The sequence below is a fragment of the Rhinolophus sinicus genome, chromosome 13 (genome assembly GCF_057876585.1).
Source record: "Rhinolophus sinicus isolate RSI-liver-muscle chromosome 13, RSI-T2T, whole genome shotgun sequence".
Taxonomy (NCBI): domain Eukaryota; kingdom Metazoa; phylum Chordata; class Mammalia; order Chiroptera; family Rhinolophidae; genus Rhinolophus; species Rhinolophus sinicus.
In genome coordinates this window covers 6,400,869-6,423,282 of record NC_142513.1, presented here as the reverse complement: position 1 = coordinate 6,423,282, position 22,414 = coordinate 6,400,869, and the positions used below count along the sequence as shown (strand labels likewise).

The 22,414-nt window shown below is 43.7% G+C and overlaps 1 protein-coding gene across 1 annotated transcript; it reads left to right on the top strand.

The window, feature by feature from the left end:
* The first annotated feature begins 3,027 nt into the window (after positions 1-3,027).
* PFDN4 (prefoldin subunit 4) lies at positions 3,028-11,332 on the top strand. The gene is made up of 4 exons (XM_019726055.3): positions 3,028-3,269; positions 7,947-8,054; positions 8,979-9,119; positions 10,936-11,332. Exons 1-4 carry the CDS (start codon positions 3,246-3,248, stop codon positions 11,065-11,067), a joined length of 405 nt encoding a protein of 134 aa, XP_019581614.2. The 5' UTR covers positions 3,028-3,245; the 3' UTR covers positions 11,068-11,332.
* Positions 11,333-22,414: the final 11,082 nt, after the last annotated feature.

Sequence of the window (22,414 nt, the reverse complement as noted above, 5' to 3'; positions counted from 1 at the left end):
ATGAAAGAGGTTAAAGTCTTTCATCCAATAAATAACCAAGGAAGGCTTTCTTTAAAGGACAGATTAAATCTTGAGTCATGAAGGGACACAGAAGCAACTTTGGTGATCATGGAACTAGAGCAGGAAGGAGGTGAATATGGGAGAGTAATCAGACAGCCTAGAGAGGAAATTTTTCAGTAAGAGTCCCTGATTTGCATTAGAGAGCCCCTGATTTGCATAGGTTTACTTCAGAAAACATAGGGGATCCCCCCCCCCCATTTCATTTAGGAATGAAAAACTTGGTCATAAGAACATTCCAGAAGATGTGCACCTGGGGAGGTTTACCACAGATCACACATGGGTGGATGCCCTGAGCGCGCCATCTAGTTGGTATACACAGTAGATTTAGAATTTATTTTAAAATAAATTTCAGTGGTTTCAACATCACAAGACTTCACATTAAAAAAAAAAAAAAAAAAAAAAAAATCCGGGTTACTGGCTTCTAGGAAAAAAGGGGACTTTCTAGTGGCACTGGGTCCCCATTCCCTCATGGCAACAATTGGCTGGAGGTGAGGAGCTGCTGGAGGTGAGCTGCCCAAACTGGATACGGTCAGTCGGATGGCGCACAGTCCCTCCCTCATTTATAACGTCCATCACTCATTTATATTTCCTACCCGGCCCCTGCAGGCCTTGGAATCCGCTCTCCACTCCTCCCCTCCCCCCTCCCCCACGGTGGGAGGCAGCGGAGGAGGATTATCTTCTCCACAGCTTTATCTCTTGCCCTTCTTCTCTTTCCTGTTCATCCCCTTTCTTCCATTTCTTTAAGTACACCATGATCGCCTACCTTTATTTGATATTAAAGGTTCCCTCCACTTTATTCCCTCCCTCTGGGGCCGGGACTAGGGTCAAGCACACAGGCATCTAGAGCCAGGCACATGTAAGGGGGACCGCAAGGGGCAGTACCTGGCCCTGCTCCCCATTCCACGGCCTGTTACTTTGCGCCTTTTGAACAAATCTCAGCTGAAACAGTTTCCTCTGGGAGGGAGTGGAGATCTATTTAAACCCCTTAAAATCTGTTTCTGTAGCAAGTGAAACTGGTTTTCCTTTTAAACCAGAGATTTTAAATGTCCTTTGAAAATATACTTACTCTATGTTTTAAAATAGATTTGTTTTTAAGTTAAGAAAATAACCGTTCTGTTGATATTTTAGCAAAATATCCAGGTGGACTTGAAAGGCTGGGGTCTGTGGAACACTACCGCGGTCCTTGGGCGCCCCCTGCAGGCACTGAGCAAATGACCACGCAGTGATGGGGTGGGCCCCTCCGCGTCCCTGATTGCTCATGGCCAAAGTGGAAGGGTAATGCTACCAAGATTTCCCATTCAGGAGAACAGACACAATGTGATATATAGGTGATGTATTATAGAAATGTACTCTTGAAACCTATGTAATTTTACTAACCATCATCACCCCCATAAATTTAATTTAAAAAACAAAAAAGACTTTCCTTTCAAGGCTTAGAACCGGGAGCCTGGTGCAGATGCTGCGGGTTTTGGAGGGAACTCATGCACACACTACTATGAAATAATGCGGTGAGCTCATTAGTGCTTTGTGACAGAATCTAAATTAAGCTGGGACATGTCTGGACAATATTGTAGCTTACATGTCAGTTCAAATAGGGTTTTTGTTCCCCTCCATTTTCCAGTCAACATACTTAGCATTTTACTCATAGAGTTGTATCTTTTTCATAGAGTTTTCATGCTGGTAGTTACAGTCTTTTATTATTACTGTATGTGTTCTTGTTATAGCTATTAATAATACATATTGATAATACCCACCTTCTAATACTGAAGAATTTACTTCTGTGTTTTGACTATGATCTGTCATCACTAGACTGTAAGCTGCACGAGGACAGGGAATTTTGTCTATTCTATTTGTACTGTAGTCCCAATGCCCTTCTTGATCGAATTAACATGCCAGCAATCCAGAGTTTTCACTGGCTACTCCAGCCAGACATGAGCCTCCTGGGGACCCCTCAGCAGTTGTCCCAGGGCTGCAGCTTCAGGTGCGATGATTTGGGGTGATACATCTAATTCATCCTTCTTTTCGCAATAGCATCTAGCATGGTACAGATTTCAAACAATTGCACCGTGAACCCCCTCATTTCAATGCCTTAGAACAGAAGCCTGGGGTGACAAGTTCATACACCTGGACACCTGACAGGTAAGCACACTATGAGGCAGGTGGGCATCTGCCGGGCCCTGGAGAGGGTCTGTTAGCTAAATGGGCCATGACTAATCAGCAACAACAGCTGCTGTTGTGCAAAAATGTAGGATCAAAGTCACCAGGATTCTGATTTTACAAGCACAAGCAAAACAAAAAATCGGATATTGAGGAGTGAAAGCTCCTAATTTTCATATGTTTGTTCAAGTAAAGAAAAATACTGTGTGGGTCAAAACAAAACAAAAAACAAAAACAAAACAAACAAAACCAAAAACATGGCTTGGATCCAGTCAGTAGGTGGCTGGTTTTCAACCTGATGTAGGGGAATGTGCTCATCCCCCATCCCCGTTCCCATCCCTTCAGCGGGGATAGTACTTTCAAGTGGTTCCTGGTGATTTTCCTCCTGATCAGCAGTCTCCAGTTGTTTCCATTTGTACCCCGGCCTTCTTTCTTTTGCTGGTTAAAAAAAAAAAAGAATTGGGAGGCACAAATGTCAGAGCAGACCGTAATCGTTCAATAATGTCGTTGAATAAATAAGTAGGAGTACTTCCCCCTTAATACCATCTGAATTATCAGGGCATATTAACTGCACATCCTATTGCCAAGGTCATTAGTTCTTAGCACTTTTTTAGGTAGGTAGATTTCTTCACATTCCTTTGTGGGCTTGATGGAAAAGATTTCCCTTTCATCTCCTCAAGGCCCGGCCCCGCCCCCCGGCTCGGCTCCAACCCAGGCCCTGCCCCGCCGCTCCGGGCGCCCCCTGCTGTCAGCTGCTGGATCCGCGGCCGTTCGCCACACCCCCCAGTTTGTGTCGACCCACGGGGAGTTGCCTGTCCCTTTAATTGGCATGTACCAACTCCTTCCAGGTTGCATTTCCTCCATGAGTCCTAGACGTTAGAGCCCCTTCGTCGGAGATCCAACACGAGGGAATGTGGGGACGGTGTTGTATTTTACGGGACTTCTGGGCCAACAGGGAGTGAGCGAGGGGAGGGGGGAGAAGCGCGCCGCTGCGCCCTCCCCGCCTCGCGCGGTCGTCCAGTCCCAAGATGGCGGCCACCATGAAGAAGGCGGTGAGTGGAGCGCTCGCGGTGCGGGATGCTCGGGCTGCGGGGGGCGACCGGCCGCGGAGGGGCCGGGAGAGGGGTGCTGGGGTGCTCATCTCTGAAGCCTGGCGTGGGGCCCGGGGGCCCGGTCCCCGGCCCTGAGGACGGCCCCGCAGTGAGGCCTGTCCACGCCCGGCGCCCTGGGCGGTGTCTTAGGCCCCTGGCCCACCAAGGCTGGGAGCACGGACTGCGACCCTCGGAGGGCTCCGGGCTGCCTCTCGCGGGGCTGAGGATGGCCCTGGAGAGTCTCAGGGTCCCGCGGCCCAGGCCTTGTCATTGCAGCGTGGGAAGCGAAGGTGCCATTGCCTGCATCTGACCGTAACGCTGGGCGCTTTACCTGAGTTACCATATTTAACCCTCACAGGTCCACAAGGTTAGGCAGTATTGGTACCGTCCTTTGCAGCTAAGGAAGCTGAGGCCCAGAGAGGTGGAGTCACCTTCCCAAGGTTACGCAGCTGGAAGGAGCAGAGCAGGACCCTCCATCCTTGAATTATGTGGCCGCAGAGCCCAGTGCCCAGCCCCGAGTGTCCCACATCCACACTTGATGTCCCTGCGTCCTCCAGGCCACAGGGGAGACGACGGGTCAGGGTCCAGAAGCCGTGCGTTGGTTATCTCTGATCCTCCCAGCAACTTAGCGAGGATATGGGTTTCTCCCCACTTGACAGATGGAGAAACTTAGACACAGAGCGGTTAGTGGCCTGAAAGTGACTCAGCTAATAAGAATCAGAGCTAGAATTCAAACTCAGGTGTTCCCTCCCCAAGCACACCTTTTATCCTGCTAAGCAAGCTAAACGCCTGGTTAGGGTTTCTAATCCAATAAGTCTACCCAGATGCTTAAAGATACCTAGATAGAAGAAAAAGAAAATGTGGAGAGGGCAAGGAAATAATAACATCTGCTCATTATCAAGGCTTTACTGTGTGCTAGGCACAGTTCTAAGAGTGTTGCACACGTTATATCGTTTAATCTTACAGCCCTTTTAAGGAGTTACTGTTTTTATCTTTATTTTACATCTGATGCAAGCCGGAGCAGAGACAAAGCTAGGATTTAAGTAAACACAGGCGTCGGGTCTCCAGAGCCTGTGTTTTGACTCCATGGTGTCTGAAGAGAGTCCCCAGGCTGAAGGGATTTGCTTCGAGGTTTTGTGCAGGTTTGCTCTCATTCCACTTCAAGGGCCACTTGAACTTGCTTTCTTTGCTCTCCTCTGCAGCACTGCATAGTCTGAGCCACCTGCACCACCTGTGCCACCTGCGCCTGGTGTAGGGTGACCAACCATCCCTGTCTGTGAGACTGAAGGAGAGCTCAAACTGGGAAAGCCCCAGGCAAACCAGGATGAGCTGCTCTCTCTGTTGGTCTGTCATTCATTAAATTATTACAGCGTACCAGTGTGGGGTCCAGGGCCACGGTGATTCAGACAAGTATGACACTTTGTGAGATTCACTTCCCCTCTATTTTGTATTTAAATTGGGCCTTGTGTTGTTAGGTACGGCCTTTAATGCCATGGAAGATAGTAGTTGTGGTTTGGCCCCATTTGACAGATGTGGAAACTAAAGTGCAGAGAGATGAAGTAAAGGAGTTGAGGAAATGATAAAAAATGATTTGAACCCTGGACTTTGCAAAATTGCTGAATTACCAACATTTTTTCCTTTCAGTCATTCCTCAAGCTTTTTGAGTGTGTCGTATGGCACAGTCTCAGTTTTACGTGACGGAGATAAAAATGATCAGCAGTAAGGACGTTCTTATTCCCTTATCCTCCTAGCATAGTAGGACGTATGCCCTGGGGGAGAGGCAGGCATTAATGGAATAGTCATACAGAAAACTGTAAAATGTCCAGCTCCGATAAGAACTACGAAAGAAAGGTACTTGTGAAATGAAGGTGGAATAAGGTCTGTTTAGTGATCAGAGAAGGTGTGATCTATCAGATTACATAAGGAGGGGAAGAAAAAGCTGGAAAGGGAGCAGGTATTCTAGAGAGGGAATTTCTCCTGCCGAGACCTTGAGTGCATTTAGTAAAAGGAAGGCCAGGATGGCAGAGAATCGGGGGAAGAGGGGGAAAGATTGAACCATGATGGTAGAACCTAGAGAGGTAGGTGGTGGTTGAAACATGAAGGATTTTCTTCATCTTAGTAAGACTGGCACGATAGATGGCAGCATGTTGTAGACGTCCCCAGTGCTATAAACCATTTCTGACCCGTCAACTACATGTACACTTTCCCCTTCTGACCCCTCTAGGAGAAAACGTGGGCGTGCCACTGAGTGAGTGTGAAATATCACAGGAATAGCCCTTCCAATTGAATACAAATTGTTTGCAATTTGGAGTACTTTACATTTGTAGCGCATTACTTCCCAGCGGGTCATGACTTTTCTGGTGAGAATGTTTGGAGGACATGATTCAGTGCTCTTGTCTCCAAGGTTCTGCTTTCTAAGAACTGGTTGTTGGCCACGAGGGGTCTGTTGTCAGATTTCTGCCCAGGGTCCCTCAGAGAAGCCATCTTTGACCTTCCTATCTAAAGAAGCCCCCTTCACTCCCCAGCCCCCCAACACTTTCAACCTCTATTCTACTTTCATCGTCATGTATATCCCCATCTAATAAAAACACCCTTGTTCTTTGCCCATCTCCTCCACCAGAATTTAAACTTGCCAGTATACATGAGGGTAGGACTACAGCTCTGTTTTCACAGTGCCTGGCACACAGGAAACATTAAATAATTATTAAATGAATATATGCCTGAAAGGTGAATAAAAATACAAAGCAAAATTTTATATCATAGAGACTTGGGAGATACTTTTGAAAAACAAAACTAAAAACAGATTGAAATTGGCCAGAATTTCCTTCTCCCAGGTTGTTAGAACAATGAGAGACCCAGTTGTCAGTTGAGATTCTGCTGATGGTACCCAAACTCAGTGTGGACATCATGGAGTGTGGTTCAGTTTCCTCCCGTAATCCCATAAGGTACTGATTCTCAAGAAAAGGGGATAGTTGAGGTCCAGGGAATTTTGATTTTCACCTTGAATCTTGAGCAGTTATGTTTCGCTTAGGCCTAGCAGAATTTTCTGGTAAACGTTATTCAGGAAATAAAGCACTTAGCTATCATTTATTGAGAGGTGACTCCATTTCCAGGCCCTATTCCAGGGGCTCATTTTACCAGCCCTGCAGGAATAGGTAAGAATAGCTCCCCCATTTTACAGATGACAAACCTGAGGTGGCTCCAAAGAACTGAGTATTTGGCCATGGTCCCTGCTCGCTTGGATTTGCATCACTTACTACTCCCATCACTCTGTGCTGCCTCAAATACTACCAACTAACTCCTTCCCCCATGGATTCTTAGGGCTGGGTGAGCCGTGGTAACTACATGTGGCTTCTCTTAAAGAGGAGTTCCTGACCTTTGGGGGTGTGGATCCCTTTAAGAATCTTGATGAAAACTATGAGGCCCCTTCCAGGAGGATGCACATACAATGCATGCCATTGTGCATACAGTTTCCGGGGAAGATGGACCTCTCAGTGTCCCCCTGCCCCCAGTGAAGAATTACCCCCTCCCTGCCTGCCAGAATGAAGCTTCCAGCAATGTAGGGATGTCCTACCTCCGTGAGGTTGAAAGGGAAGCCATTGCTGCTAGTCACGAAGGTGTGGACTTCTTCCTTTTCTGCCATAAACAGCGCTCCACTGGGTGGCACGCAGTGTAGTCAGTGCGTATTCGCCTCCCCCACTAACCTGAGCTCATAACACCAGTGAGAAAAACCGCTGTTAAGGAAATGAACTCCAGGGGCCGCGCATGTGGGGGCTGCCATTTGCTGGGGCTACGAGAGGAAACGCCTGCTTGGGAAAGATAGAAAGCGGGGGCCAAACGGTGTAGCTTGGGGACAACTTTTCAGAAACCGTGTACAGGTCAGTCTGATCATGTGATTGAGATTCAAATTCAGAAGCCTTGCATTAAGCCTCAGTCGTGTGTCTGGCAAGCCCGGTGCTGGGTGAGAGCATGTGGATTGCCCCATTAAAGCTTCACAATGACAAATGCATCTATAAATATGGATTCAGGCTTTCAGGGGTTCTGCATTTAAACTCTGCAGGCAAGCGGGAACCCTAAAATTCTGTTCCCTATTTTCTTAGGGAATTGGTAATTCTCACGTAGCAAAATGACTCAAATGCTAGGATATCTGCACATATTTCCTTTGGTTTCTGTAGTGTAGTTCACTGTTTCCCCACTTCCACATTCATAAACATGACACACAAGGGTGAACATTCAAAGCTATGTATATCATGGTGGAAAGGGTCTTCTTTTTCAAGGTGTCCTCTGGGGCTTTGATGATGGGCCTGGTGCATGCAAAACTTAGATGACGAAAGCTTGGGACAGGGAGGGCTAAAGTCTAGGTGTCTGCCTTTATATTCTGAGCACGGAGCTCCAAATCGCTCGGGAAAGACTCTGGAGCAATCCATGTGTACATACGTCACTGGTCACGGGAGACCAGGTGGTAGGGGAGGGTGTGTGGTTATCGTGAGCCATTACTGTTCTTGGCAAAAGAGCCTAAAGCAGGTCTTGTTAAAACCATATGTATATATATCTTTCCTGCTTTAAATGATAACCCAGTGTTCTCACCCCTGTTTTATAAATCGGGAAATAAGTGTCTGGTATTTACCTTTTTTTCAGGCTGCAGAAGATGTCAACGTTACTTTCGAAGATCAACAAAAGATAAACAAATTTGCACGGAATACAAGTAGAATCACAGAGCTGAAGGAGGAAATAGATGTAAAAAAGGTATTAAAAATAGGTATCTTAAGAAAAATAAAAGTTCTTTATACTGTAGCGTTTTAAAACTGAATTCAGTACTTTGTGACGATGTCTCCTTGGACTCTGTTGCAGATGACATCATCCACTCTAGTTAGTTTAGGAAGAAAGACATTGTTCAAGAGACGTGAAATAACTTAGGGCTTATTGAGGGGTGTGACCCTAGGCTCTTCCCAGGAGCCAGGTCGCAGGACCACATGTCAGAGAACTTGGCAGGCGATGGAACTGCTGTTGTCGCCACTGGTCCCAGAGAGGGAGCTGCCCCTTCAGACGCAGGAACTCTGGGCCGCTGCTCCTGCTGTCCTTGCCACCCCTGGCACCTCTGCCAGCCCTATAAATCAGATGCCTGTGCCCAGCCTCTGGAGGCTCATGCACCTGTCCTGAGCTGAAGTCCAGTCAAGTGCGTTTTGATGGGTGGAATTTAAGTTATTATTTGCTTGCATCCTGTCATCAAGCATGGCTGAGAAGTGTAGGTTTGTTTTTGTTTTAATTCCCCTACAGGAAGGCAGAATTCACAATGTGAGAAACTTAAAGTAGGAGATACTTTGAGTGGCCTCGGATACCCGCTGTGTACCCCAGGGTGCTTGTAGCAATCTGGAAATATCCAGAGGACGCGTGTTAGTTAGCTCGTAAATGCTTCCCTATGAAATGCCATCTAAAAATGTAAGAAAGTCTGAACGTTAGTGTGATAATACAAGGTTGGTGCAAAAGTAATTGCGGTTTAAAAGGTTAAAAATCACTGCAAAAACCGCAAGTTCTTTTGCACCAACCTAATACGTTTGTGAACAGGTCCCGCTGAGTGAGTGTCCCCAGATTAAAACTGGCTTTTAGCTTTTATCGTGGAATTCCATAATTGAGTCCATTTTTCATTGCCGTTTCCTTGTGCGTTGACAGAAACAACTCCAGAATTTAGAAGATGCTTGTGAAGACATCATGCTCGCAGATGACGACTGTTTAATGATCCCTTACCAGATCGGTGATGTTTTCATTAGCCATTCTCAAGAAGAAACACAAGACATGTTAGAAGAAGCAAAGGTACTTGGATGTCTTGCCCGGGTGTTGAAGTCTAACTCTTAAATTGGGATTCGTGTCGTCAGAAAGAACACGTGACTGCAGGTGTAGGGAAATAATGGAAGCTAGCTGATATTTAATGGGTTCTCACAATGTCCCACATGTGGTCTGAGTGCTTTGCAAGCGTGGTTTTCTTTCATCCTAACAGTGACTCCGTGAGCTAGGGACCGTCAGTCCCAATCAGACTTGAAGAAGAGAGGCTTAGAGAGGTTACGGGACCTCCTCACAGTGGCAGAGGGAATGAGCTCGTGACTCCAGCACGTGGGCTCTAAATGAAAAGTATTTGGGAGACGCAGAATATGATAAAGGAGACGAGGAAAACCACTCGTAATCCCACTACCCAGGATCATCATCCATAACGCACATTTTCATGAATTTCTTTTGTGTTCTCTCTCCTTCTCTTTCTTTGTGTGTTTTAGTCAGCTATATCCTAGGAGGAGTATCTCCTCGTTCCATTAGTGTTCATTTATCCAGCAGGGACTCACTGGGCACCTCCCCTGGGCCAGGCACACGTACTTTAAAAACATCGTTTTTAATGACCGTTTCCTGTCGTGTCGGTGGACACTTATCAGCTCACTAATGTCACTCGTTTCTGATATTGTCCTACAGTCATTCTGCAGTGAGCATTTTTATACCCAAACCTTTGTCCACATGTAGGAAATTCTTTTAAGCAAATCATCAGAGAGGTGTAATGACTGGGTCAGAGTATGGATTCACTGATGATGTTTGAGGCATAAAGCCTCCCTCTGTGTACGAGAGGGACAGTCGCATCCTGTGTGAGAGCCGATGGCAGTTACATGTTTTCTAATTCTTTCAGTGTTTGCTTCAATAGCTTGAATAGTACTTAACATGTTAGTCTCCCCTCTTTAAATTCATAGAAAGCAAAACAGTTCATGAATTAAACCCACCTTATTAAACCTTGGAAAAAACTAACACTTGTTCCTGGCTCTTTCCATGCAGAAGCATTGTATGTCTTATGTTTAAATCTTTTCTTTCATAGTAAAAATTTGTAATTCGAGTTTTTTCTTTTTTTTTAACCGTCCTAAAATACCCTTCTTGGAAGTATTTCAAGATAAGTTTTTGTCACTATTATGGACACTCCCCTTCCCCAAACCCCCCCCCCCCATATTGAACCTTTACTTTGCTATTCATTCATTCATTCATTCATTCATTCCAGAGCATTAAGTGCTTACTGTGTATCAGGTTCCATAATACCATGTACTAGGGATACAGGACGACAAAACATGCCTGGTCCCTGCATGCACAGAGAGTGTAATCAAGATGGAAAGGCCATGTAATTAGTAAAAAGTTCTGCCAGATTTTGACTATAAGTTGTTATTCTTCATTATCCATGGTAGTATGAATTTTTATCATTTCCTCTAGTTTCATAGTTATTTTTGTGGGAGTTTGGAAGAGGCTGTGTCAGAAGCCATATCTGTGATAAACTGTTTACCAGAAATGCCAGAAGTATTTATGTATGGTTCTTTCTTTATTAGGATATGATAATTTAGAAATGATTTTTCTTTGATCTACATTTTTTTTTATAAATCAGCAAAAACTGAGCAAACAAGCTTGATTTATGTTATAAGCAAATACAGACCACGAATTAAAAATGGCCACATTCAGGCTTTTGGTTTAGATCTAATTATCAGTAGGATTTAGCTGCCTGTCCAAGTTTAGAAAGTTCTTGACCTAAAAGTTTTCCCAAATATTTTTTCAGCCACAGATACTCAGCAATCATCCAGCTGAATAGAATTAATTTAAACACTTTTTTTTCCAGAAAAATTTGCAAGAAGAAATTGACGCCTTAGAATCCAGAGTGGAATCAATTCAGCAGGTGTTAGCAGATTTGAAAGTTCAGTTATATGCAAAATTTGGGAGCAACATAAACCTTGAAGCTGACGAAAGTTAAACATTTTATAATACTTTTTAAAATTTGTTTAATAAACTTGAATATTGTTTAAATGATAATTTCCCTTCTTCAAATGATATGGAAAGCAAAACTTTCTTTTTTTAAAAAAATTTCATTTATTTAATGGAAACTTGCCTATTTTCACATGTCTTGCTTATTTATTTTATATTTTTAAAAGAAGACAGTATTCATCTATGTATTTTGCATAACGATTATATCAAGTATAGGGGTTTTATGTCATGTTATTAAAATCAGTTAAGCAATCTTTTATGTTTCTATATTATCATTTAGAATATCTGTTGCAATTTTTATAAGAAAATTTAATAGTTGTGTCATGTTGTTTTATAAATGTCTGTTTTAGTAGCTCATTAGAGATGGAGAAAGGACCATATAGAAAGATGGAATCCTACATATGCCTGCTTTACTCATTTCACAGCTGAAGCTTTGTCGTATACTGAGAAATATGTATATATTTTATTTAAATATATGCAGTATATTATATCTAATCTATTTCACATCTCTTACATACATATCAATATTATAGATCTCGGGAAAAGAACCGGCAAATGCTGAGACTTGTTGAGCTTCATACAAACATAGAACAGAGCAACAGAAGAATCTTTTAAAAACCAAGAGATGTATCAATAGAGAAAAATGTTTCGTGGTTTTTAAAAAAATTCTGTTCTAGACTTTATCTTAGTGCTTTGTAATTAATTGGGGTTTATATTGATAATGATGTAGAAATTAAGCAGCTGTGTATTTAAAAACAAGGCTTTTTTCCCCCCCTTAAATAAAGAGTCCATTTATCCCCTATAGCCCCCCAGAAGACATTATGTTTTGAGATTTGGGAGACCTAATAGTATTAACTTTCCAGCAGATGGCACTGATATGTCAAAATGCCAATGGAAGGATCGTAATAAAAAAATAAGGATATTGTTAGGATTAAATATACATAATTTTAAAAGGAAATGTCTTTTTTTTTTTTTTAACCTTCAAGGCTAAACATTGCATGCTGTTTAGAAACAACTCAGGCTTAAAGATAGAATATGTAATTCTAAAATTCTTCATGGCATAAAGGCAACTTTTAAATTGCTGCAAAATTTTCCCAAATAATCAATTCCTAGACTATGACTCTGAAAAGGATATTTTTTCTTGCATGCATTTCGTTAATGTTCAGTTAAAGGAGTGAAACTGGGGAGATATACCAGTCAGATTGTAGCAGGAAATACATAACACACTCAAATTAGAATAATTTTAGAAAACTTTAGCTAAGGTTCCAAAGGTGGAGGGTTTTGTACCCTCAGAAGCCAGGGGAGCGGGCAGCCAGCCACCCCCTTCACTCAGGAACCCAGGAAGCCGGCCTTTGGGGAGGGACACAGCTCGCCTGTGATATCCCTGCAGTGACAGAGCTGGGAGACTGGTCACCCCAACTTCATTCTCCATCACTCCAGAATCCAGCTGGTGGTCACTGTTGGCCAAACTCAGCTGGAATTCGGAGGTAGTCCATACAAGTCGGTGATTTTCAGGGCCCCTGAAGGTGGTGAATGTATGGGTCTGGAGGGGCCACTGGGAGAGCTGGCAGAGGAGGGTGACTACAGCCGAACCATTGGGTAGGAATTTAATGAAGGCTCATCTGACTTCTGTGTCACAAACTGAATTATGTTGTATAACTGGCCGGGACTTAACATTTATCAGCATATTAGCAAGTAAGCCTAATACAAGAAAATAAACATGGGGGGGGGGGGAATACATTATACATTGTTGCTTATTACTTTATACTTTTTCTTAATTTGCCTGGGAAATTCTAGGACATCAGAAATATTTGATTCTCACTTTACATTTATTTCTAAAGTGTCCCTCAGCCTTTTCTTATTTCTGTTCCTAGTAAGTTTATTGGGCTCGGTGAAGACTGGTACACAGCCTCTGAAGAGGTAACGAAGACGCAACTTCAGCCAATAATTGCCTCTCACTTTCTTTTTGGGGGGACAGGAATCCTGATTTTTATGTACAGTCGCTATTTTGAGTGCAACTTTTTGTTGTTTTGCTTTTTAAAGCAATGCAAGCTAAATCACAGGTAGCTGTAGAACACATTGGACCATGAAGCTGCCAGTTTGCAAACGCGGGTGTACAATCTGCTCCATCTCGTCCAGGCTTTCGTGGGAAGCGGCAGTAGCCAGTTTGCTCTGTACTTAGGGTCCACCGAGCTGCTATGCTGAGCGGCAGACGGTCTTTCCCGCTCCATAACCACCACTTCGCTTGTCCCAAGCTGTAAGAGCTCTAGTCAAAAGCATGACTAATTAGGGGCAGGAGGGGCGGGAATGCCATTTGGGGTGGAGTTTTGACAGCTGGAGGCCACAGGAGTCTCTAAAGGGCTTTGACTAGGAAGGCGATATACATGATTGGAGCCGTATTTGAAAATAATTTGGCAGCTGGTTTGGTGGGTTTTACTACAAAGAGATGGAGGCTGAGATACCAGATGTTACCGCACTTTGCCTGGTACGTAGAGTTGAGTCGGGTGGCAGAGGAAAGAGATGGAAGCTAGGACTTAGAAGGTGGAATGTGTAGGTCTTGACAGTGACTGCAGAAATGAGGTTGAAGGGAGAAGAAAGCCAAAGTAACTTGGTTTTCAGCACAGGCCACATACAGCCTGCAAACCACGTTTTCTTTGGCTCTTGTAGTTAATTTCTTTTTCTTTTTTTTTTTTAACTTCCTTGCCACAATAAAATCAGGCGGTCTCATAAAATTTCACAGTTAGGCGACACTGGGTCCTCATTTCCGAATGATAGTCTTCAGCTGCTCACCCACGAGACCAAGTAGGCTCTCAGTTCCACCCCCCTCTCCCCTCATTTACATTACCTGCCGGCACCTGTCCTCCGGCTGCACCTGTCCCACAGCGCAGCTGAGGCGTGAGAATCCCAGAAGCCCGCTGGTATCCATCACAAAGGCAGGAAAGTCAGAAGTGGCTGGCATGGGAGAAGAGCGTGAGCTGGGTTTTGGACACTTGGAGACTCTGGGACCGGAACTAGATGCAGAAGGGCAATCGGCGAGTGGAAAGGTGAGTTGAAACTTTCCTTTTTTTTTTTTTTCCCTGGGACACTGGCGGCGGCATTGCCTCCCAGGAGAGTTGCGCCCAAACGCTGAGGCTGAGAAGAGGAAGATAGCTGAGAGCAGGCCCTGGGCAGGCAGAGGGAGCTCGGGAAGCTACCCACGGGGAGACCAGTTGGTTGTGGGTCCTAGGGGAGATGGCTGGCGGGAGCCGGGCCCCAGGCGTGCCATGCCTACCCCCGCCCAAGGGGGCTGAGAAGGGAACAGGTATGTAGAGGTGGGAAATTGCACTGGAGTCCCCACTGCCTGGCTTCCACGTGAGCCTGGGGGTGTCTCCACTCCGTGCAGGGGTGGAGACGTAGATTTAGGACCATTTTTCATCCTAGAGAACTGTTTCTTAACATTTGCAGTACCTACACACCGCTTGTGGATTTTGTTAAAATGCATGTTTTGGTTCAGTGGTTTGGGGACCTGAGACTCTGCATTTCTAACAAGCTTCCAGTTTATGCTGATGTTGCAGGTCCATGGGTGTCGTGCGGGGCGGCCTGCGGGGTCTCTGGTCCCGCTCCCCACATAAGAACGTAGGATATGGCCAGGCCAAAAAGGAACACCCACGGAGCCATAGATAGGGGAGTCATATCACTATATTCTCGCTGGCGGCTGGGTTGGAGAAACGAAACAGGAGCCACACAATTCTCAACCCTCACTGCGCTGCTTGCAGGCTCAGCCACCATCTTCTTGCTAGCCCCCATTTCCTGCTAGCGTAGCCACAGCAGTTATATTAGAGGCCAGCGACTCACTGGTCACAGCTGATGGCCATCCAATCACAGTTGATGGCCATTTACTACCTGAGCCAGCACCTTTCTGCGTGCTGAGAGGCCGAGAGCCTGGAAACTGCACTCCTGGCTCTGTCGCCACAATGGGCCATGCTCTGGGCAGCTAAGGTAGCTTATCATGAAAGAGACGAAGACTTAGGAAAGAATGCAGGTGGGAGGAAAAAGAACCAGCAGAGGACACAGGGATGGGAAATCCACGGGAGGGCAGAATCCTGGAAATATTCAAAGTGCAAAGTTTTCACAGGACTAAACCCTGAAAAATATTTCCCCGATTGGGCAGGATGTCGAGCGATATAACGGACGTTTCCTGAACAACTATTTCATAGAAACAGCATGGAACTCGGTATTTTAACCAGCCCTTCAGGTGATTCAGCTAAAGAACTAGGCTGGCTCAAATAATTCAGTCTGTTTGGGGGTTGGGGGAAGAGACCAAACGCCATCTGAGAATTCTTAGCACCCCGTTAAGCCTAATGATGAAAAGAGTAATGAGATGTGGGAGCATTGGAAGAAGACTGACCCGTCCAGCTTAGTGGAGGGTAGCTGAAGATGTCCTGGTAGCTTATAGCACACAGATTATTAAACACTTCGCAGTGGGCGATGTGAGATATGGAGGCAGACGTGAAAAGTATTTTTGCAAGAAAGTTAACACTGGAGGGAAGGAGGCAGACTATCATTTAATGCTATTGCAGTGTAGGTGGAGGGGCCTTCTTCATTGTTTTTATTTTTAAGATCAGGGACTATGACTACAGGTAGGAGTAGATGGGAAGGAATCCAGGAGAGAAGGTGATGAATGTCTAGGAACTAGAGATAAGGGAGCCCAGCAAGGGAGGCATCCGGATGAACGAAAAGGATGACAGTACTGTATGAACACCAGAAAAACACAAAATAGATGCACACCTAATACACACTCTTCCTTGAGGAATAAATAATAGAAAAAAAATTCAGCGTAGTGATTAACTCTGGAGGGGGAGGAAGATCTGGTGGGGGAGGTAAAGGCAGGAGGCTGTGTAGTGGACACAGGGCTATTTACATTTAATATGTTACAGTCAATATGGACCCTTTTATGGGCATGACATCATTCACAATAAGTTCTTATAAAATTCTGTTAGTTACGGCACAAATATAAACTGGGAGCAAAGTGCATATTGTTACTGATAATCTACTGCGTCGCTTTTCACACTTTTGTGTCATTCGATGTAAAACAGAGCATTTGTATCTCTGCATTTTTAAAGGTAGAAAAAGAACAGCAACCCAAAGCACAGTTCTTTATTAAAGATTACATGCACACCACCTTTATGTGCTGGGCAGAATTTAAAAGTTGGCTTAAAGGTTTGGTATAAAAAAAATTGGAGAACAGTAATTAGGGCTTGTCTGTATCTATGTGTTTCCCGGGAACTGGTTCTCTGGCAGGGCCTCCATTCTCATCTCTAGGAATGACTCTCATGGTCGCAGCACTAAGGACTGGCATTGAGTGCTTATTGTAAGCTGGTCCTCTCCTGAATGCTTTTGATGTATTCATTCCTCCCTTTCTCACCATAGCCTATAAAGTAGATTCTATTATCACCGCTCATTGTACAGATGTGGAGAAAGGTTCAGAGAGGTGAAACGACTTGTGCCTGCTTCCTGAGCAAATGGGCTGTTAATGAATGCACAAACTGCACTTCCGAAATTTATTTCCTTTGGTGATTGTCTTTGTGTCTGTTGATTTACCAGAAAGAATTTGAGATAGTTTCTCAAATATACATAAATATGCATATTTATATATCAAATATAAATAGAACGTTCACAGAATAGGGAATAGAAAGGTAAGAAATGAATAAAAAAGGGGAAAGTAAATTGGCCACAGAGTCCACATGTTACGTTAACATGCTCTGAGCTTCTGGTTAGCTAAGGCAGAGAACGAAAAATGATGTGTAATACCACATTAAAAAGAGTGGTATATACCAGGTATCTCAGGACAAAAAAATAAAAAAAAAAAAAAGTTTTTTCATAGGATTAAACCCTGAAAAACAATTTCCCCCATTGGACATTGACTTTGAGCAACATAATAGATATTCACTTCAACGCCGGCTTCAGCGAATGCAGGAGCAGAAGTCACATGGCCAATTCTTATAGCAATTCAGCAGTTCACCTCAATCCAGTGGAAGTAAATCAGAGAGAGGCTGATGATAATCGGCCAACACCCATACAGCGGGGCATGGTCTGAGCTCTTTCTACATATTAACCCAGTTCTTACCTATAAGGTTTATGCTGTTATTACTACCACCTTCATTTCACAGAGGAGGAAATGCGGTCCAAAGAAAGGAAGGGTCCTGCTACGGGACTTGATATCTACGCACCCAACCACTCCAGTGCAATATTGATAGACATGTGTAGAATCTTCTAGCAATCCCCCGAGATCCAAGGACAGCCCATAGTAGCTTCAAGTTCAGAATTCCCCTTAGAAATGGGTAGAAATTAGAAAGCAGAGTAGTGATGGCCTTGGTGTATGAGCCATCTTAAAAGACCCTTCTCTCTGGGAACCCATCTCGGTGTAATCCTGTGAGATGAGGGACAGTATCTGGTTATGTCCACAGAACATCTGGAATCTTGAACTTGACTTTGGGCAGCACTGCACAATAATATTGGGTAGAAGGAGAGGGGTCATTTCTGTCGGAAAGAGACACTGACTACTAATCATCATTTCTGGTGTGTTTTATAATAACATCTCTGACATTCACAATCACACTGCAATTTGGAGTAACACTGGAATTAATGGTAGAATGTGATGGATGCCAACATAACCCTTGATAACAGATGTAGATGAGCAAATGTAGTAGGAAATGAATGCAACTGCAGTGGAAAACAATCGGCCTGAAGAAGACTTGGATTTAATTCATAACCTATGAATTTTGTTCTAAATCATTCAGGTAAAACTTAGGAAGTCCAAATTACAGTAGCTAGCAGTGGCAAAGAACTGTAATTAAATTAAACTAGCACAGAAATCGAATGAACCTTGGGTCTAGGATGACTCTTCATGTGGTCCATATCTCTCCATCTTCCTGCCCACCATGTTGGCCCAGTGACCATGATTGCTCACTGGGACCATTGCTCATGGCTTTTAGTGAGTCTCCCTGCCTCCATTCTTGCTCACACACACGTCCTTCAATCCAGTTTTTACCCCGTAGCCAGATAAAAATTTTCAGACTACAAATCTGATTAGCTTACTCTCTCCCCAATACCATCCCTCCCCCTCAAGAAATTAACATCCTCTCCTTGGCGAGAATAGTGGAAAGGAAAACACATCACATGGCCCGCTTGAACTGAGCCCTGCCTTCCTTTCCATTTGCCCTTTCCTCTCTGCACTAACCATACTGACTTTGTTCTAGCTTCTGAAGTTGTCATGCTCCTTTTGATCGTAGGACCTATGCCCTCATCAGATCAAATCCTCCCTGCACACTTTCACAGAACCGTGTACCTCTCCTTTGTAGCACGTGCAGCTATTTATATTTATCTGTGTAAATTATTGGTATGTCCTGCTTAGATTGCAGTCAGAGACCATGTTGATGTTTTGCTCTATTGTCTTCCCAGCCCCTACCTACCTTGAAATAAATCTACACACCATAGTACACAATATTTATTATGATCCAGTGATTCCTCTCCTAGGGAGGTATCCAACAGATAAGAGAGTTTGTTCTTAATTACCAAATTATTCTTTATTCTTAATAAATTACCAAATTATTCTTTATTCTTAATAACCAAACCATGGAAACAAGTCAATTTCCATCAACAGGAGAATAGATAAATACATTGTGGTCTAGTCACACAATGGAATACTACTCAGCCATAAAAAGAGCAAATTATAATGACATGCAAAACAATCGATGAATTTCAGAGTTGTAATGTTAAGTGAAAAAAAACAGGCACAAAAGACTATGATTCCATTTATATGAAGTTTAGAAACAGTGAAGGGTGTGCAAGTGTTACCTTTTAGGAAAGGACAGTAATAACTATAGTTTATGGAGCATTTACTAAATCATAGTCGCCCTCTAGAGCAGTTGACATGCCTTAACTAATAGACACACTCCAAGCCCTACGCAGTTGATTCTTTATGACCCCCATTTGTCCGAGGCGGAAACTAAGGCTCTGAGAGGGGAAATAATTTGCCCAAAGCTACACTGCTGGTAAGGGCAGAGCTGCGTCCACTCCTACTGCCCGTGGTCTCATGTGTCCTGACAGGTTATATCATGTAGCTTCACAAGAACCATCTCCTGAGGCTGCTGGGTGAAATGATTTCATGAGATAACACACGCAAAGCATCCCCCATTAGGTCTGGGACACGGTGAGACTCTACTGTCTATTAGGATCAGCCCTGTGAAGAAATGGAGCCTCAAAGAGATTGCTCAACGAGATTGCCATACAACCAGGTACCGTAGCATCTGTGCAATTTTGACCGTGAATTCTATTGTGCGGGTTGATTCTAAGTGACTTCCGTAATCACCCTGAATGTAGTGGCATATTATCATTTTTGTGGGCACTGAGCACTTTTGCCTTTCTCAGCCCCTTCCTCCATACATCAAACATGAAAAAGTATATTTTACGACTCCTTGTTGGATTATATTCATTATTTTTTTCTGATTTTAAACAAATAAACATTTTCATGGGCCCCTCAGGTACCGTGGGCACTATACCCACTGGGCCCTGTGGAGACATGGGACCTGCTGAGTGAAATGGGATAGTCCGGTGCCCGTAGTGAAGATGGTGGGTTTCTTTAGGACTGTGGGGAGAACCTGTAGTTGTAAAAGGCAACTGAAGACAGAATGACTTTTTGACGGAATGAGATTCGACTTCTCTGGTAATTTTTAAATTGTCGCAGTTACCATAAAAGATTCAGCCATCAGCATGAAATGACATTTGAGTCCAAATGACAGTGAAGACCTTGTGACTTCATGAAAAGGCAGAAGACAATCCAGAAAGAGACTACAATTCATGGAAATGGGGTTTGGTGTCATTTTATGAGTTGGAAAGGGGTGGGAGAAGGAAGGGGTGAAATGCTATAAAATGCTAGCGTTTAAATAGGCCTTGATATACATAAACAATCGTGCTTTCAGGTTTTCAAAATACACGATTCTAGTCTCAAGTTCAACAGTAGTCTATTGGAGCCAATCGAAATATGTAGAAACTGGCCGCATCACCTATCACATAGAATACGTCTCCCGGCAGTTTTAAATTACCAATTTGCCTTGAGTCTGAACCATTCCACAAGGCCTTTGACAAAGGACTGAAGGAAAAAGAAAAAATCCCTTCAGCCACTGAGATGGTATTTGTCCATAGGATTGGAGCAGCTCTTAGCTAGTAAGTGGTGTTTGTAACCTTTTACGGAGGTCTTTAAAAGCCAGCAAACACATAGGAATGGGGAGGCTGAAGTGATGCACTGAATAAGTTCTAAATGTCATGTAGGGCACCCCAGGGTGCTCACGCATCATTCTGTGCACTTAACGTAGCTGTGAGCCGCGCAGGACCATGGGGAAATGTAAAATATGGGTTAATTTCGCCATGATAGCTGCTATTAACACAAAACCAAGACAGCACTGAGACAATAACGTACCTCCCTATTCTGTCAAGAGTGGCGGGTGTAATTGCTCCAGCGACCAAGTCATGTGAGAACAGATGAATGTGAAACCAATAGGAAAGCCATTGTCAACGCAAAAAAAAAAAAAAAAAAAAAAAAAGGTTAAGCTACCACACGATTATGGGATGCCTTTGGCTCTCATCTTGATGGATGACATAATCTTACCCTGAACTCAAGGCTGTTCAGACCAGAAACCCTATGCCTGGATCTAACCCAGATGTCTCCGTCCCACGTCCATGGAGCTCATGTAACTGAATGAAGCAGGCTGTGTGAGTAACAGCTGCTTTGTTTAGAGGTGACAGAACTCTCTAGTGCACTGCAGTTTACACCGGTCCTTCTTGGCTCCTGAATGATAAAGTCACTGCAGCTTTTATGGAAAAGAGATGTCTAGTTGTCTCTTAGTTTAGGTTAATGTGATAGTTTGTTAGGACACGTGGGAACTCGGAAGATGGCAATGACAGGCAAGGGTGTGCCCCACCCAGGGAAGGCACCATCGTGAGCTTCACCCAGCTGTTGCCACGCTGGAATGTGGGCAGGAGTCGCTGAAGCTGCTGATTGTTCAAGGAAAGCCAGAAATCTGAATTTCTTTCAGGGTGAAATCTCCCAATTTTTAAATGCTGCCAAATCATTCAAAGATTTAAAAGACGCTGAGAACAGAATAAGACACAGACAATGCACGTTGGCAAACCCCAGTTCACAGACCAATGCATGGCCAATTCATGGGGGAATAGAAACAACAGTAGAGATCAGTGAGGACTGCGAAAAGCCTTTTCATTAGACATTACAAGGAAAATCTCATCTTTGCTTTGGAGTTTTAACTAAATAATGCTATACGACCATGTGTTTCCTATCTTCAACCCAAAGAGAAAGTGAATAAATATGTGACAGGGATACTTTTTACAACATCAATGAATTGCTCAAATGTGGTTTTGGTTCATGTCTTACTCAGCTGCTATGATGGGTTGAAAGAGATCTCAATAGAGTGCTCAAAAGGAAAGGAGTATAAAGTTTCTTCAGAAGATAAAAAAATAGTAGTGGACTAAGATTTATTTTAAATAATGGTCAGGGAAACATCCAAACATTTAAATACCACCAGACAGAGTTTGCCAGTATGTCAGCAAAGCGAAAGGGTTATTAACCTCAAGACAGAGTTGCTGTTGGAGTCACAAGAAAGCCATCTGACGTGCACCATCTTTTTGTTGACACTTCAGGGCAAACTAATAAAACTCTCCATGTCAATTAAACTTTGGAAACTCATGTTCCCTCTTTCTCAATCAAATACTGCAAATGGGCATATAAACGCAGCAGCCCCCTTTTTCTCAAATCTCCTTTTGGCTTGGGACATGGTGCCAATGGCACCTTCTAGTGTTTTCCTCACTTCAGTCCTTGACACAGAAGTTTATGAGATGTGATGTTAACAAAAGGGGGAAGGTTAAAACTCTTTATTTCTGCAGGTGACCTTGTAGAGCCATTCTGAGATTAAATGTGGGTTTGAAGTGTGCTTTCTGTTCCTTTTCAAGACCTCCTAGAATCATAGGTTCGAGCCGAAAGGGATCTTGGGGAATTATAATACTGATTTTTTTTTACAATTTAATTTTATTAAATTTATTGGGGTGACAATTGTTAGTAAAATTACATAGATTTCAGGTGTGCAATTCTGTATTACATCATCTATAAATCCCATTGTGTGTTCATCACCCAGAGTCAGTTCTCCTTCCATCACCATATATTCGATCCCCCTTACCCTCATCTCCCACCCCCCACCCCCCGCCCCCCTTACCCTCTGGCAACCACTAAACTATTGTCTGTGTCTATGAGTTTCTGTTTCTCATTATAATACTGATTTTATGGGTGG

What these genes read in the sequence shown, in the direction of transcription:
- PFDN4 (XM_019726055.3), top strand. Translation starts at nt 3,246, where the DNA reads ATGGCGGCCACCATGAAGAAGGCG. An exon ending in AGGAAATAGATGTAAAAAAG is followed by an intron (nt 8,055 to 8,978) that starts GTATTAAAAATA and finishes GTGCGTTGACAG; the next exon opens with AAACAACTCCAGAATTTAGA. An exon ending in ACATGTTAGAAGAAGCAAAG is followed by an intron (nt 9,120 to 10,935) that starts GTACTTGGATGT and finishes TTTTTTTTCCAG; the next exon opens with AAAAATTTGCAAGAAGAAAT.